Source organism: Doryrhamphus excisus, chromosome 1, assembly GCF_030265055.1.
Source record: "Doryrhamphus excisus isolate RoL2022-K1 chromosome 1, RoL_Dexc_1.0, whole genome shotgun sequence".
NCBI classification, from domain to species: domain Eukaryota; kingdom Metazoa; phylum Chordata; class Actinopteri; order Syngnathiformes; family Syngnathidae; genus Doryrhamphus; species Doryrhamphus excisus.
Window position 1 is genome coordinate 21,342,042 of NC_080466.1, and position 16,967 is coordinate 21,359,008.

General features: G+C 36.0%; 1 protein-coding gene across 1 annotated transcript in view; it reads right to left on the bottom strand.

Moving 5' to 3' along the window:
- ntn1a (netrin 1a) overlaps positions 1–16,967 on the bottom strand; it is a 66,800-nt gene that overhangs the window by 7,614 nt on the left and 42,219 nt on the right. The window contains exons 3-4 of the mRNA XM_058082215.1: positions 14,064–14,213; positions 12,045–12,098 (exon numbers count right to left, since the gene is read on the bottom strand). Coding sequence (XP_057938198.1) covers positions 12,045–12,098; positions 14,064–14,213 — 204 coding nt within the window. The remainder of the gene's footprint in view (positions 1–12,044; positions 12,099–14,063; positions 14,214–16,967) is intronic.

Consider the following 16,967-nt stretch of genomic DNA (forward strand, 5'->3'; position numbering starts at 1 on the left):
TTGTCACCTCAGCCCCCGACCCCCTGAAAAAACTTCACCCTGGGATCAAGGCCCCACCGAGGACTGTGTCAAACGTTTGCATTCATTGCAGCGCGGACATCGGGAGACGGAGCATTGGGGGGCGGGCAGCAATTCCAGGGAGTGCAGGCTGGGGGGTATGAAAGGGGTCATTGCCACACAAAGGGAGGTCAGGAAGGGAAAATTAGCCATCCATGAAGCGGAGTTAGAGCAGAGGACATTTTTTGGGGGAGTGCGTCCGCTCTGAACAAATAAATAATAGCCCAGGCAGACAGCCATTGGCCAGCCATTAATATCGCTCTGATGTTTTGTGAGAAAGCCTTCAAACCGCTGGTAAAGAATTTGTTTGTTACTTTTTTTGCACATTGATACTAATGATGTCAAATAATAACGTCCAACCAATACTATCGGGCCGACATTAATTCTTGTTTTTTCTGCCGATGATGTCATGCTCCACACAGTAACAGGCTTGCTAGTTCCCTATGGAATGCCTTCCAATTGTAAATATGCAATTTGCAAAGACAGTAACGCAATGCCAGGGGGGAGGAAGACATTTTTCTTGAATATTTCTAATCTCATATCACACCTCAGGAAAACAAACACTCACACACAGCTGGCGTCGTACCTGCAGCAAAATAAGAAGCGAGCGGAACCGTGCTGAATGAGCCCAGTTGATCATTTTACTGATTGTGGTAGTCCAGCGTTTCATACTTTGCACGTTACTTTGTTCTTATACGGATGTTTGGGTCGCATAGAAATAGTAGTTGCCAGCATTATTTATTTTGATTCTTTTTTATGTGAGTTTATTAAGATTATCTGTCTGATATTTAGCTGACTCGAAGTCATGTTTTTATACTTTTGTTGGGACAACATGTTTTTCTATAGTGTGTATTCCACACTGTAGTATTTATTTTATTTTTTATTTTTTATGTTTTATTTTATTTTATTATTTTATTATTTTATTATTTTATTATTTTATTATTTTATTATTTTATTATTTTATTATTTTATTATTTTATTATTTTATTATTTTATTATTTTATTATTTTATTAATTTTATTTTTTATCTTATTTGTTAAATGCAATGATTTACAATCAAATGGTTTGAATTTGCCTCATCACTCTATTATGGTTTTATAAACATACAGTAATTTAAAAAATCATGTTATTTCATGGTTGAATACAGCTTATTATTTAAAGAGAAATGTAAATTTAAGCAAATGTTACGTATTTGTTGCACAAATTAAGCATTTGCAAGCTTACAAATAGCATCAAAATAAGAATTTGACATTTTATATTATGCTATTATTATATTATTACATTTTATATTATTTTGAATATTACATTTTGGTGAAAATTCACTTATCATGGTTGGGTTTACAACCAATTAACTGAAGGATTACTGCGACCCAACGACATATTTAACAACATGTAATCATGAAAACAAAGTTACGTAAAGCCACTTGTGGTTATTGACAATTTCCCTATCCACATTTTTACTCCAAAGTGCACCAAAATATACCAGATTCTTGCTATGCACCTGTTTTGTGTAAATCAGTGGTGTCGTTTTTGCGATATCCAGCATACTAGTACACAAACCAACCAACAGGAATAAAAACAATAGGTTTTGTTGCCCAAGAGGCACCAATAAATCCCTCCTTCCTCTTTGCTGCATGGTTCTACATTGGTCATCCGCCAGCTTGCTGCTCAAACCAAATTGGATTTATTTGTCAACATGGATGCAGAGTTCCGACTCATTTTGCGTCAAGTATGGCACAAGTGAAAGAAGGAGAGGTGGAGGTGATGGACGGATCGCTCTCACAGGAGGCGAGTGCTTCTAGTAGTGGATGCTGGAGTGAAGCTTGAATATGAACAAACTTCATTGTTAGGAGCAGATCTTTGCTCCATGCCTTCACCCGCCTTTTATGCTCTATTTCAATGAGGTTGCCAGGGGAACAGTAGAAGAAGAAAAAATGCATCCCCCTCTTTTCCACCTTAATAAAGAGGGAAGAAGGCGGGAGGATGAACACTGGGGAGATGAAGCTGACAAAAAACAGAAGCTAGAAGTTTGTCGGAGAAAGGCGATACGTAAAGTCTCGCTAGCAATGATGGTGTTAACAAATTAAATGGAGTCCATATGAGCTGGCCCTGATTACCATTTAAATGATTCGAAGCTGGAGCCGTGGAAAGGAAGCTTTGTTTTCCCATAACCCCCCTTGAAAACCATCATGATACTTCCCTTTGATAGCCTTTCGTTCCCCATTAGTGTACCCCTGAGATGTAGAGCTAGCTGGGCCCCGCTGTGAGGAACCCCAAGATCCCCTTTTAGGACCAGGCAGTCCCCTACCGGGAGGACAAATGTCCCCTTTGTGTGCACGTTACAGTCCTGCAGCACTGAGCTAAAATGTGCTTTGGGTGTTGTGAGTAGATGTAGTTACTACAGTGCTTTGTTTCCGGCCTTTCACGGCACTGGGGAAGTGCGTAACTGAGAGCTAGACCTTTGCCCCGACCATAAAAGTGCTGTAGAACCCTTTTAAGCTTAATCGTTTTCATTGGGGACACTTCTCGCTAAAGCTGCTCCGACACAGGAAACAGTACTGCATAGTTAGCAGATGCCAATAGAATAATACCGTTTTTATGCTTGTTTCTTAAATGGCAGGGTATTTACTGGAAGTTGACGTCATTAATTACTGTCATTTATTTATCTTTTTTTGGTTACTTTGTAAAAAAAAAACAAATTAATCCAGATTAATCCAAATGTCGAAAAATTAGAAGATAACCTCGAAACCAATCTTATCTTTTTTTTTTTTTGGTTACTTTGTAAAGAAAAAGACTATTAATCCAGATTTTTATTGTAAGATTATGTCTTTTGCTGTATTTTTCCCAAGTTTTTCTATTTCTGGAGTGTGCAGCAGGCTAAATAAATTGGTCACCATGCAAACCATGTTTTGAAATACATATATTGGAAAATATGTTTAAAAATGTCAAAAAATTAGAAGATAACCTCGAAACCAATCTTATCTTTTTTGATTACTTTGTAAAAAAAAAAAAAAACACCATTAATCCAGATTTTTATTTTAAGATTATGCCTTTTGCTGTATTTTTCCCAATAATTTTTTTCTATTTTTGGAGTTTGCAGCAGGCTAAAAAGATTGGCCACCCTGTTTTGAAATACATATATTGGAAAAATATGTTTAAAAATGTAAAAAAAAAAATTAGAAGATAACCTCGAAACCAATCTTATCGTTTTTTGGTTACTTTCTAAAAAAAAAAAAAAAAAGACCATTAATCCAGATTTTTATTGTAAGATTATGTCTTTTGCTGTATTTTTCCCAATTTATTTCTATTTTTGGAGTGTGCAGCGGGCTAAAAAAATTGGCCACCATGCAAAACATGTTTTGAAATACATATATTGGAAAAATATGTTTAAAAATGTCGAAAAATTAGAAGATAACCTCAAAACCAATATTATCTTTTTTTTGGTTACTTTGTAAAAAAAAAAAAAGACCATTAATCCAGATTTTTATTGTAAGATTATGTCTTTTGCTTCCCAATTTGTTTCTATTTTTGGAGTGTGCAGCGGGCTAAATAAATTGGTCACCATGCAAACCATGTTTTGAAATACATATATTGGAAAAATATTTTTAAAAATGTCAAGAAATTAGAAGATAACCTCGAAACCAATCACCAAGCCCTGAGGATAAAGCCTAAATTGCCACAATTCTATCAACCCAATATCTGGCCAAATAATTTCCAAATAAAAAATGCGTAAATAACAATATACTATATGAACATGTGCACACATTGAGTGACATCACGGCCAATCAGAGGTGCAGCTGTAATGACGGACGTCCATTTCATCCAACAATGCATTAAGAGTCACTAAAAAGCACGGACTGTACGAAGGCGGAGCATAAACAGAAAGCATGAGGTTAAATGCATTATAACTCATTAACCAGATTGTAACCTGGTGCTGGGTTACATGCTGCCTAACAAATCCATGCTAACGTTTTGGTTGGTATTTACGTTTGACTTCACACCCGCAACAGAAGCCTTAATAGAACTCGACTTGCTTATTTAGTGAAGAGATGGGATCCAATCACAAACAAGTTGTTGTAGACACATATCAGTAGATGGTGAATGTGACTCCAAAAAGAAATGGGCATTGGAGGTATGAATGAAGGAGGTGTGACCAACAGCCCAGGAGGAGGCCTTTCTCCCCTAACGAGACTGATCGGGAAACAAAGTGTGGCAAATAAAGCATGTAATTAGATTAGGGAGCCCAGTGTGCTGCTCTGTTCTGGGATCCTCTGCTTTGCACTGGGCAGGCCTGTTTACACTGCATTTGGATTGGATCCAGATTACACAGGAGAGGAAAATAGCTCGGGGGAAGATAGCAAACCCACTTCCAAGGGACTGACTGTATTTTAGATTTTTACTCCCATTGAAAAAATAACAACAGAAGAAACACATGGCTAATAGTGTAATTATTCAGTCAGAATTTAGTAGGATTTGATTAAGCTGTTATTAGTGGGGAAGTGACATATTATTTTTTTTTGGGGGGGGGGGTACGGTATTTTGTGGCATTTTTTAAATAGTTTTTTGTAGGAATTTTGAAAAATGATACAATGGCAGCTAATATAGAACATAATGTACAATGAAGTAAACAACTATCAATATGCTCCATATTCCCATTTTTACATACAGTATCATATACAATAAGGAAACTGTATAATGTTATCATATAGTATTATTTCTCATACTGTTATTAAAACAATTCTAACTTGCTCAATTTCTTAAAAAAAAAATCTAAACATGTTTATGTATCATTCATCAGGATTAGCGTGACAACAATTAATCGATTAATCAATGCTTAATCAGTTGATCAATTCTTATCATAATAATTATTATTATTATCAATTATTACAATCACCCAAGTAATTGATACCTACTTTGGTAATTGATTCATCATTTTTTTAAATTTAAATAAATATCCTCTGATTTCAGCCTGTAAAATTAAGATTGATCGACAGATTAATCGACTAATAATCATGATTGTGTTTTTGTCTACATTTGGCAAAGCTATGAAGCTATTTGGCATTTAACATCATTTTAATATTCAATTTATTTGCTCTGTCAGTTCAAATCTTCTATTTATGAATAAAGAGGCAGAAATGATGCATTTTTAGTTGCAGCCCCACACAGGATGGTGGGCCATCCCAGTCTTGGATGGGCTTCACACACATTTCAGCGTGAACGTGACCAGTCCGACAAGCATCATCATCCCCTCTCGCATCCCCCCCTTCATCATCATCATCATCATTACTTTCACATCCTGTGCATCCTGACGGGCCGAGGCGGCCTTCACAGGTCACCAGCGGTTAATCTCCTCCACATTTGGGGTGCCGCACAGACATCTCTGTCACGATCCGTGGGAGTGGCGACTTACACCATCTGTGACCTGGCAGCACAATGTGTGTTTTGTCTGGGCCGCACCATCGGAGGTATTCTCCATGCATTCCAGCCCTCCCTGTGGTCGACAGCGGGAGGAGGGGGGGGGAGGGGCTCCTGCTGCAGGAGACAAATTAATATCCACTTCATTTTGCCAAAATATGCCCTCAGCACCCTCTACCCCTCCATCCAGCTGAGGCGCATGGGGGCACCTGCCAAACAGCTGTCAGGCCAACCCTCGCCGGGCTCGAACGTGCACATGCATGCTCGCTCGTTGGCTGCTAAAATATCTTCCACATTCCTCATTTTCATTTCGCCATCAACACCCTCCTGCGAGACACCCTTTCTTTCCATCTTTATCTCATCACTTTTATTTGGAGCATTTTATTTAGCCTTTGACATCTCGCAGTGGGATAAAAAATGCTTTGCATCATAAACGGCTCCTGGGACTCCACCTGGTACTGATCTGTGTACTATGTAGTTCAACTGGTGTTTTTAGCTAGCTTAGCTGGATCGTTTCAATGTGTTTGTCTTTGCATGTCATGGCCGTTATTAGTTATTTTGTTACTTTGTATTTTGACTTTACTGCAGTACATATCCATGTTTCTGCATCGTGGTGTAGCACTAATGCTATCGCAGCTAATCCTGACAATACATTTTAGTTCACTTTTTTCTTGTAATTTTCATTTTTTGTTTTTTGTTGTAATTTCATGTGACATTAAAGTCTTACTTGTGAGATTACAGATTACTGCATATTTTGTCTGATTATACCGTTTCATTCTGTTAACATTGCTTTGTAATGATAATACTTTTTTGGTTAGCGCGCAGGCCACACAGCTAGGAGACCCAAGTTCGATTCCACCCTCGGCCATCTCTGTGTGGAGTTTGCATGGGTTTTCTCCGGGTACTCCGGTTTCCTCCCACATTCCAAAAACATGCTAGGTTAATTGGCCACTCCAAATTGTCCATAGGTATGAATGTGAGTGTGAATGGTTGTTTGTCTATATGTGCCCTGTGATTGGCTGGCCACCAGTCCAGGGTGTACCCCGCCTCTCGCCCGAAGACAGCTGGGATAGGCTCCAGCAACCCCCCCCCCCCAACCCTTGTGAGGATAAGCGGTAGAAAATGAATGGATGAATTACGATCATTTGGTATTCTCATAAGACATGTTGGTGAAATTCCAACCTTATTCCCTTGAGCTCAAACTTTGTTGAAAAAAAAAATATTTTATTTTTGACGATGACTTTTTGCGGTTTGATGTAACATGACGTTTTTTGTAGAAAGATCTGATTCCGATTGTGACTTCTTTCTTGAAATTGTACTTTTTCATGTGACACTACACTTATTCTCGTGTTTACAACTTTTTTTTACAACTTCATATTTGTTGTGGTATTACTTTTATTTTGTTACATTACAGCCCGATTCTCATAGAAAAAAACAATGCTAATTTTTTGTCCTTTTTTTCTGTTTTCTGAAAAAAAAAAGGCCGGAAATTGTGACTAATATAATCTGGTAATGACTAATACAACCTTTTTATCTCAACATTACAACCTTATTCCCATGCCAGCACAACTTTGTTTTTGAAAAACTACAACTCCTTATTATGACTTTTTTAATAACTTTTTTTCTCAAATGTTTTGTTGACTTTTTGCAACCTTATTCTCATAAAATGACTTTTATGATTTTGTTACATGATGTATTCTTTTTGTAAAATATGTGTTTATTCATAACCATCCAAAGTATTCTCATAAGAAGGCAAAATAGTTGTCTTTTTTGTTGAATTTTATCACAATTATGACTTTTTGTTTATAATATTACATTTTTTTCATGGAGCTTTAGAAGCGTGACAACTGTCCAAAAATCTTAATTTTAGTCAGATTTGACTAAAACATTACAGGTTAGTTCTCATAGGATTATGACTTTTATCTGAAAAATCTTGCTTTATTGTCCTACTTACAATTTCTGTAAAAAAAAGTTCTCTCTTTTTTTTGAAGTAATTGCATTTTTACTTTCATAATCTATGACAACCTCGGTGGAAAATGTTTAACTTGTTACTCCAATAAAATCCCCACATCTGTTTACATTGACACATCTAATAAGGTCATAACTGCTTAAAAACTAGCACAAGTACGTCTGTGGAACCTTTCAGGGGGTCTCAGAGTGTAAATATGCAAGTTGGTCCAGCAGCCTTGGCATGTCATGGCGTCCGACAAGTCGGCTTTGCCATCTGCTCAAATTCAAACAGACTCGCTGAAACACAGAGGAGGGAAATCCCAGAATTCTCTGTCGTGATTTAATTATCTTCAACTACATGGTCCGACATCATGAGAGGTTCTCCTGAAGGACGTAGATGGCTGGTCAGCGCCACAGTTTAGTTGCATCTGCATGAAGCCAAATGTTGTCATTTCCTATTTTTGCTGCTTGGTTTGGTTATTTATTGTTGGCTTTACACCAAGTCCTTCCTCGCTGAGTTGAAGAGAAATTCCAACACTGCATCATGACAGGGGGGCCCAGGGAATTCTCTCCGTGCACCACACACGCCGTCACGTCAAGACAAAGCGTGAAATATACGGAGACGACGGAGATGGAAGGGAGTGAAAAACAGAAAATGGTAAAGAAAAGAGGGGGAGGAGGATTGAGGGAGGTGGTGGAGTGTTAGGCAGTCACTGTGCTGTCAATCAAAGCTGTCCGGGGGAAATGTTTCGGATGCTCGGAGGGCCCAGCAACAGCTGCAGGAAACGCTTAGAAACTTCCCTCGGGCGGAGATGACAATGCTGCATGATTCAAGGTTGTACAAAATCAATAGTATTTAGTATAATAGTAGTATCTTCAATCAATAGTATTTATATTTATGCATCCAGTTACTTCCACCAAGAGGTTTCTGCACAAACACTAATCTAACTACTGTAATTGCAAAAACTCATGGAAGAATCCATGAACTCTTGGTGTAGCATTTGCCACCTAGCGTTGTGTTAAGCCTGTTTTTTCATCATTCTCCACAAGTTTGGAATAAATATGTGAGTCTTTTATGGATATAAATGATGGTGAAGAACAATTGTATTGTTTAAACCCAGCCGCAACAAGGATTGTTAACAAATCTGACTGAGATGAGATGATACATCAGGCAATGTCCATCTAATAGTAACAATAAAACGTCATTTAAGCAAACAATTGTGGCCATCCTGTTGAGTTTTAAAAATTGACCTGAAACACATTTTTTTATTTAATAAAAAATGTGTTAATACAATAAATAATAATAATAATAATAATAGTTAAGTGGAATTAACTAAATTACAGTGAGTTCCATTTATATTAAGTTAATTTGTAATTAATGACTTAACTGCATTATGGTAATGGTAATGGTTTTATTTCATTTGAACATGCATCAGATTACAATTGAATGCATCACACAATCAGTTCCCAGTTCCACATGTCCAAAAGTAGTAGGAAGAAGCAAAGCTTATTAAATCCTACCCCTCCATGTGGTACTTTTACAATCAGTAACTGTTACATTTGTTCACTTCCTGCTTTCCTAATATAGTTTAAGTTGTTTTTTTCCCCCTATTTTTTTTTAATTATTATTATTATTTTATTTTTTGTCACATACCGAAGTACGAGGTGATATGACCATACAATGACATAATGGGTACCATAATAACTGTCAACTGTCATTATTGTCATTATTGTAGTATTATTATAGATTTTAAAAAATCAATTTACTCATATAGAATTATTTATACATTTTTACAGACCTATTTATTCTAGGACTCATTGATTCAACACAAATAAATTATAATCATTTTTATAACTTCTTGCTGTTTAGTGAGAAACATTTACCTCCAATTTGTGTGTGTGTGTGTGTGTTTTTCTTTACAGAAAAAACACAAAAATACAATTTAAAAAGGTGTTCCATTGGACAGCAACACTGTATTATATTGTTTTATTGAATAAAGAATTTGTTAATAATAATTAATAATCATTAATAATAATAATTAAGTGGAATTAACTAAATTACAGTGAGTTCCATTTTTTAAAGTTAATTTTTAATTAATGACTTAAATTATTATTGCAGTATTATTATTGATTTTTTAATATATATTTACTCAAATAGAATTATTTATACATTTTTACAGACCTATTTATTCTATGACTCAGAGACTCATTGATTCAACACAAATTAATTATAATCATAAAACATTTTTATAACTTCTTGCTGTTTAGTGAGAAACATTTACCTTTCATTTTTGTGTGTATTTTTCTTTACAGAAAAAACACAAAAATACAATTTAAAAAGGCGTTCTATAGGACAGCAACACTGTATTATATTGTTTTATTGAATAAAGAATTTGTTAATAATAAATAATAATCATTAATAATAATAATTAAGTGGAATTAACTAAATTACAATGAATTCCATTTTTATTAAGTTCATTTTTAATTAATGACTTAAATTATTATTGCAGTATTATTATTGTTTTTTTAAATATATTTACTCAAATAGAATTATTTATACATTTTTACAGACCTATTTATTCTATGACTCAGAGACTCATTGATTCAACACAAATAAAATATAATCATAAAACATTTTTATTACTTCTTGCTGTTTAGTGAGAAACATTTACCTTTCATTTTTGTGTGTATTTTTCTTTACGGAAAAAACACAAAAATACAATTTAAAAAGGCGTTCTATAGGACAGCAACACTGTATTATATTTTTTTATTGAATAAAGAATTTGTTAATAATAAATAATAATCATTAATAATAATAATTAAGTGGAATTAACTAAATTACAATGAGTTACTTTTTTATTAAGTTAATTTTTAATTAATGAATGAAATTATTATTGCAGTATTATTATTGATTTTTTAAATATATTTACTCAAATACAATTATTTATACATTTTTACAGACCTATTTATTCTATGACTCAGAGACTCATTGATTCAACACAAATTAATTATAATCATAAAACATTTTTATAACTTCTTGCTGTTTAGTGAGAAACATTTACCTCCAATTTTTTGTGTGTATTTTTCTTTATAGAAAAAACACAAAAATACAATTTAAAAAGGCGTTCCATTGGACAGCACCACTGTATTATATTGTTTTATTGAATAGAGAATTTGTTAATAATAAATAATAATCATTAATAATAATAATTAAGTGGAATTAACTAAATTACAATGAATTCCATTTTTATTAAGTTCATTTTTAATTAATGACTTAAATTATTATTGCAGTATTATTATTGTTTTTTTAAATATATTTACTCAAATACAATTATTTATACATTTTTACAGACCTATTTATTCTATGACTCAGAGACTCATTGATTCAACACAAATTAATTATAATCATAAAACATTTTTATAACTTCTTGCTGTTTAGTGAGAAACATTTACCTCCATTTTTTTGTGTGTATTTTTCTTTATAGAAAAAACACAAAAATACAATTTAAAAAGGCGTTCCATTGGACAGCACCACTGTATTATATTGTTTTATTGAATAAAGAATTGGTTCATAATAAATAATAATCATTAATAATAATAATTAAGTGGAATTAACTAAATTACAATGAGTTCCATTTTTATTAAGTTAATTTTTAATTAATGACTTAAATTATTATTGCAGTATTATTATTGATTTTTTAAATATATTTACTCAAATACAATTATTTATACATTTTTACAGACCTATTTATTCTATGACTCAGAGACTCATTGATTCAACACAAATAAATTATAATCATAAAACATTTTTATAACTTCTTGCTGTTTAGTGAGAAACATTTACCTCCAATTTTTTGTGTGTATTTTTCTTTATAGAAAAAACACAAAAATACAATTTAAAAAGGCGTTCCATTGGACAGCCCCACTGTATTATATTGTTTTATTGAATAGAGAATTTGTTAATAATAAATAATAATCATTAATAATAATAATTAAGTGGAATTAACTAAATTACAATGAATTCCATTTTTATTAAGTTCATTTTTAATTAATGACTTAAATTATTATTGCAGTATTATTATTGTTTTTTTAAATATATTTACTCAAATAGAATTATTTATACATTTTTACAGACCTATTTATTCTATGACTCAGAGACTCATTGATTCAACACAAATAAAATATAATCATTAAACATTTTTATAACTTTTTGCTGTTTAGTGCGAAAGATTTACCTCCAATTTTTGGGGGGTATTTTTCTTCATAGAAAAAACACAAAAATACAATTTAAAAAGGCATTCCATTGGACAGCAACACTGTATTATTTTGTTTTATTTGATAAATGATATATTATTATTATTAGCTGGACATCATTGGTAGTGCTTCATCACGGATTGTGTGTGTAAGTCAGTCGTCCTCTGCATGCAGACCCATTGTCGTACAGACCCAAGTGTCTCCCACACCAGTGTTTAGTATTCACCACCTACTAACACGGAGGAGGAAGACTCTGCTTCACGTTAGGCTCAGTAGGCTCAGGCCTGTGACTATTGATGTCCTCCAGAATGCTTCCTCCGGGAGGTGTGTTGCATGTAGATAGAGGGATAGATATATATTTCACTTACCTGAGGGCTCTTCTGTACTGCTAGCTGGTGGTGTAGGAGGTGTGACTGGAATCTCTGCTCCAGGATCAAAATCAGACACATAAAAATATCAGTTCCATCATAGCGTGCATCTGGGCTGCATAGAAGTGTCAAATATACAACAATATTTCTGTTCATGTAATGCGGAATACTAGGGGTTATGAGAGGAAGGGAATTATTCTTTATTATAAGTACCATATATGTATGCTTTATAAAGCTTCTGCTTATGTATGCCACTTTATGTTAGCTCTGGATTTTTCCAAGTGAGCCCCCGAAAACACATTTTCGAGGGCCTACTTTCTGAAACGTTATTTAATTTAATTTCATTCTTTTTTTTTAAACAAAATATATTTTTCATTATTTTTCTTAAGCTGCTGTGCTTTCCGTGGTAGGACTTACATATATTTTATATCAACTGACACTCAGCACATTATTATTGTTATTTTCTTTTACTTACATGTGTGTCTTTGTATGTTATAAAATAATATTGTCATGAAATAAAACAAATTCATAATTAATGAGATATATTATTACAGATGACACTAAGTTGTTTTGTCACGTATCTTTCAATTTGGTAGAAAAGGTTTGGCTATAACTATAAAATGTAAGAATAATAATTAATCATGAATAATTAACGCCCTGTCAGACGCTCATAAATGATCAATTTCAGCTTCTTTTAGTCCTGCGCATCATATTATTGAATTGTTGTTATTTAATCCCATGTTCAGTTCTGTCTTGGCTTGCCTTTGCTCTGCCATGTATGTTGAAAGGCATCTTATCTCCAAAGGTGTACGATGCGGCTAAAGATATCTACCGCAGCTAACACCTTCCGATGCATGCTAGAAAAGGGGGGGCTTTTAAATAATAAAAGGATTAAGAGGTAAAAACCACAGTGATCAAAGCGTCAAAGGCACACATGCAGAAAGATGGACAAAGGAGACAGAGTTGCAAAGCAGCGGTGGTCTCGGCCGTGCACAGGTGAACACGCTGATGGAAGAAAGAGATTTTATCAGCTCAGCGAACGTCGGAAATAAATCCAACGCTTCATCTGGTGGATTTTCAACATAGTGAGGCCTTCCCCTCATGACGGATAACTCAATAAAAACAAAAATGGTTGATGTTGATGCCGATCAGCCATTAAACATCAACATTCTGTCAACATGGCCGCCGAGGTCTCTGCAGATTTCTGAGTCTTAATGATTAATATGACAGTTGAAATGAATTTATATGTGCATACATTTAATAGCATCAGAAATATAGTCTAATTGAGCTTTTTTTTTTTGTATATTTAATTTTAAAAGTACATCTCAGTCCTTTCTGGACACGTCTACAGCACCAGTCAAGAAACTATTAACTACAGTAAACCTCGGATATATCGGACTCGGATATATCGGAAATTCGCTCACAACGGACAGATAAAAAAGAACCGATTTTTCTGTAATGCATTTCCAATAAAAATTCATTGCATATATCGGATTTTTTATAACGGATTTCGCCTATTTCGGACAAAATCTCCAGTCCTGTTCCAATGCATTTCCATGAAATTTCCCTCGCATATATCGGATGGCCGCATCGTGGCGCTCCGATTCGCCGAATCGTGACAGGCTGCTATACGACGTCATTTGCAGCGTTTGCAGCGTTGCCTGCGCGTCCAGGTACATTGGAAACATAGTCAAGGAAGTGCCTTTTTATAACGGATAAAATCCGATTTACGCATATACCGGATATAAATCCGATATATGCGTAAAGCGGACATTTGCATATAACGGATTTTGCTTATATCGGACAAAACCAGTGGGAACAATTGAATCCGATATATCCGAGGTTTACTGTAGTTATTTTGCGCTGTAAAAACACTAGAATGAAAAATAGCTCCGTATTATTTCATTATTGATTGTGAAGCAATGTTGAGTGTTCATTTGTTACATTCACTTTAATCCACAAGATGTTGCAACATTGAACAGGAATATGAAAAAAAAATCCAAAAGTGCTTCCACGTACTTATGCAGGGGGCAATGGGCGAGCGGCTCTGCTGGAAGCCTTTAGCGCAGCGGTTGCACGTGATACCAGTCACACCGTCTTTACAGGGACATTGTCCTGTGGTTTGGTTACAGGTTTTGCCAGCGGCACCCACGGGATGGCAATCGCATGCTGTGAGGACACAGAAAAGAAAGAGAGAAGTACAGTGAGTGGTTACACACACACAGAAATACATACGTACATATATTACACATACAAGATAAGATGATGTTATATGTATAGAGAGTGCAGCAGTAGGGTGATGGCAGTGTGGAGAGAGACAGGTGGAGGTGTAGACACAGCAGACAGGATCACTGGTGCTGATTCCCAAAGACATCCTCTGGCTCTTTAAGATGACTGATTCATGACAAGGTCTAAATTGGTTCTTTGTTTTAGTGTTATTAAAAATGTACAATATCCTGTATGTATAGTATACGCTTTTGGAAGCTAATTATTTCTCTTCCTGAACTACCGCACGTGTCAAAATATGCTCCCCTACTGTGTTACCATTGCTATTACTTTTCTGACAAGTATTCCACATGGTGGCGCTGACCAAAAGTGGGACGAACTTGAAATTTCTCACATAGCTTAATGTGCTCTACAATATCCCTACTGTAACTTTAGGACGGTTTGTTGTATCACTACAGAACTTGGTACACCATTTTAGGGGACCGGCCAGCACATTTTGACCAAGATTGGATGAAAAACATGGTCACAATCATCAGGGGAAAGGCAGGGACAAATAATGGCCAATTACCATTCATTCATTCATTTTCTACCGCTTATCCTCACGAGGGTCGCGGGGGTGTGCTGGAGCCTATCCCAGCTGTCTTCGGGCGAGAGGCGGGGTACACCCTGGACTGGTCGCCAGCCAATCACAGGGCACATATAGACAAACAACCATTCACACTCACATTCATACCTATGGACAATTTGGAGTCGCCAATTGACCCAGCAGCTGCACGGCGGTTGAGTGGTTAGACCTCACAGCTAGGAGACCTGGGTTCAATCCCACCCTCGGCCATCTCTGTGTGGAGTTTGCATGTTCTCCCCGTGCATGCGTGGGTTTTCTCCGGGTACTCCGGTTTCCTCTCACATTCCAAAAACATGCTAGGTTAATTGGCCACTCCAAATTGTCCATAGGTATGAATGTGAGTGTGAATGGTTGTTTGTCTATATGTGCCCTGTGATTGGCTGGCCACCAGTCCAGGGTGTACTCCGCCTCTCGCCCAAAGACAGCTGGGATAGGCTCCAGCACCCCCGCGACCCTCGTGAGGGAAAAAGCGGTAAAAAAGCGGTAGAAAATGAATGAATGAATGTGAGTGTGAATGGTTGTTTGTCTATATGTGCCCTGTCATTGGCTGGCGACCAGTCCAGGGTGTACCCTGCCTCTCGCCCAAAGACAGCTGGGATAGGCTCCAGCACCCCCACGACCCTTGTGAGTAGAAAATGAATGAATGAATGAATTAACCTAGCATGTTTTTGGAATGTGGGAGGAAACCGGAATACCCGGAGAAAACCCACGCATGCACGGGGAGAACATGCAAACTCCGCACAGAGATGGCCAAGGGTGGAATTGAACTCGGGTCTCTCGCTAACCACTCGTCCACCGTGCAGCTAGAGGGAGGTGTGATGAAAAAAACCATCCTTAACAATATGGTGTATTTTGAATGTTATGTTATGTATATAATCCTTATAGGTCTGCCTTACATTACCGAACACATTAAAATTTGCATTCATAACAGTTTCTCATTCTCATATAATGTAGTATCTGTTTACATGTTCTTTGTGATCTGGTATCGACCTATAATGGCAAGGCAAAAAAAATAAAACACTGCTTTGCGGCTATGACAAATACGCATTAAGATCAGCACGAGCAATGTAATCAAACACAAAAAATGCAATGCATGACCCTGAATCATCAAAACGTGTGTTTGAATGTGTGTGGCCTGCTTCCCTAAGGACCCAGTAACGAAAAGACAAATCTAATTGCCTGTTTGTGATTAACTCTGGCCCTTGAATGTCAGTCACACGTCCTCACTGACTGACTACAAGGGGGTCTCTGGAACCACATGTGTTTCAGGGACGTAATCGTTGCCCCAATGTTGTGCATCAAGTGCAAAACTTTGATTTATGTGTTTAAGTGTTGAGTCATAGTGACTGTAGCTGTTGCATTTCATCTCACTTGTGGTGAGAAAGTATGGGAGAATTAATCATTTTCCACGCAGTTGGTACCGTAAACCCTGCCAGGCTAATCCGGAGCAGAACAGCTAATCCATCAACGATCACCTCATCACTCCTACTTTTGTGCTTGTAAAACTCACACAGACATTGAGTGTCATCGAACGCTCGGTGATACATCCATCAACCTGTTACTTTTATATTTTCCGTTTATTACTTGAAAAAAAAAAAAGTATGCTAAATCCTCGACACCGGCTGCTTGCCCTGACTTTGTCATTGTCAAATCTGGCAAAAGTGAATTACGCACTTTTGAGCTTTTTTGTAATAATTAAACAATTTTTATTAGTTGTTACGTGTTCTATGCCTAATTTGGTGGAACAAGTTGGCCAAGTGTTTGCTGAAACTTACACTGAGAATTCGAAAATTCAATAAAGATATTGTGAAACTAATCCGCACCCATGCCGAGATGGCATCATCCCATTTCTGACGCCAACGTACCAGACTCTTTGCCATGGTAGCAATATTCTGGAGGTGGATCACCACATCAATCACCTGTCCTTCCAAATGGGGATGCTACAGACGCCTCATGTGTAATCATCCCACTTCTGACACCATTTGTCACAGAACCCTAAAGATAAGTGGCCTAAACCCAGATTTTAACCCAGGTCTAATAGGCTCGGACTAAAGTTAGCCAAATTCACAAAA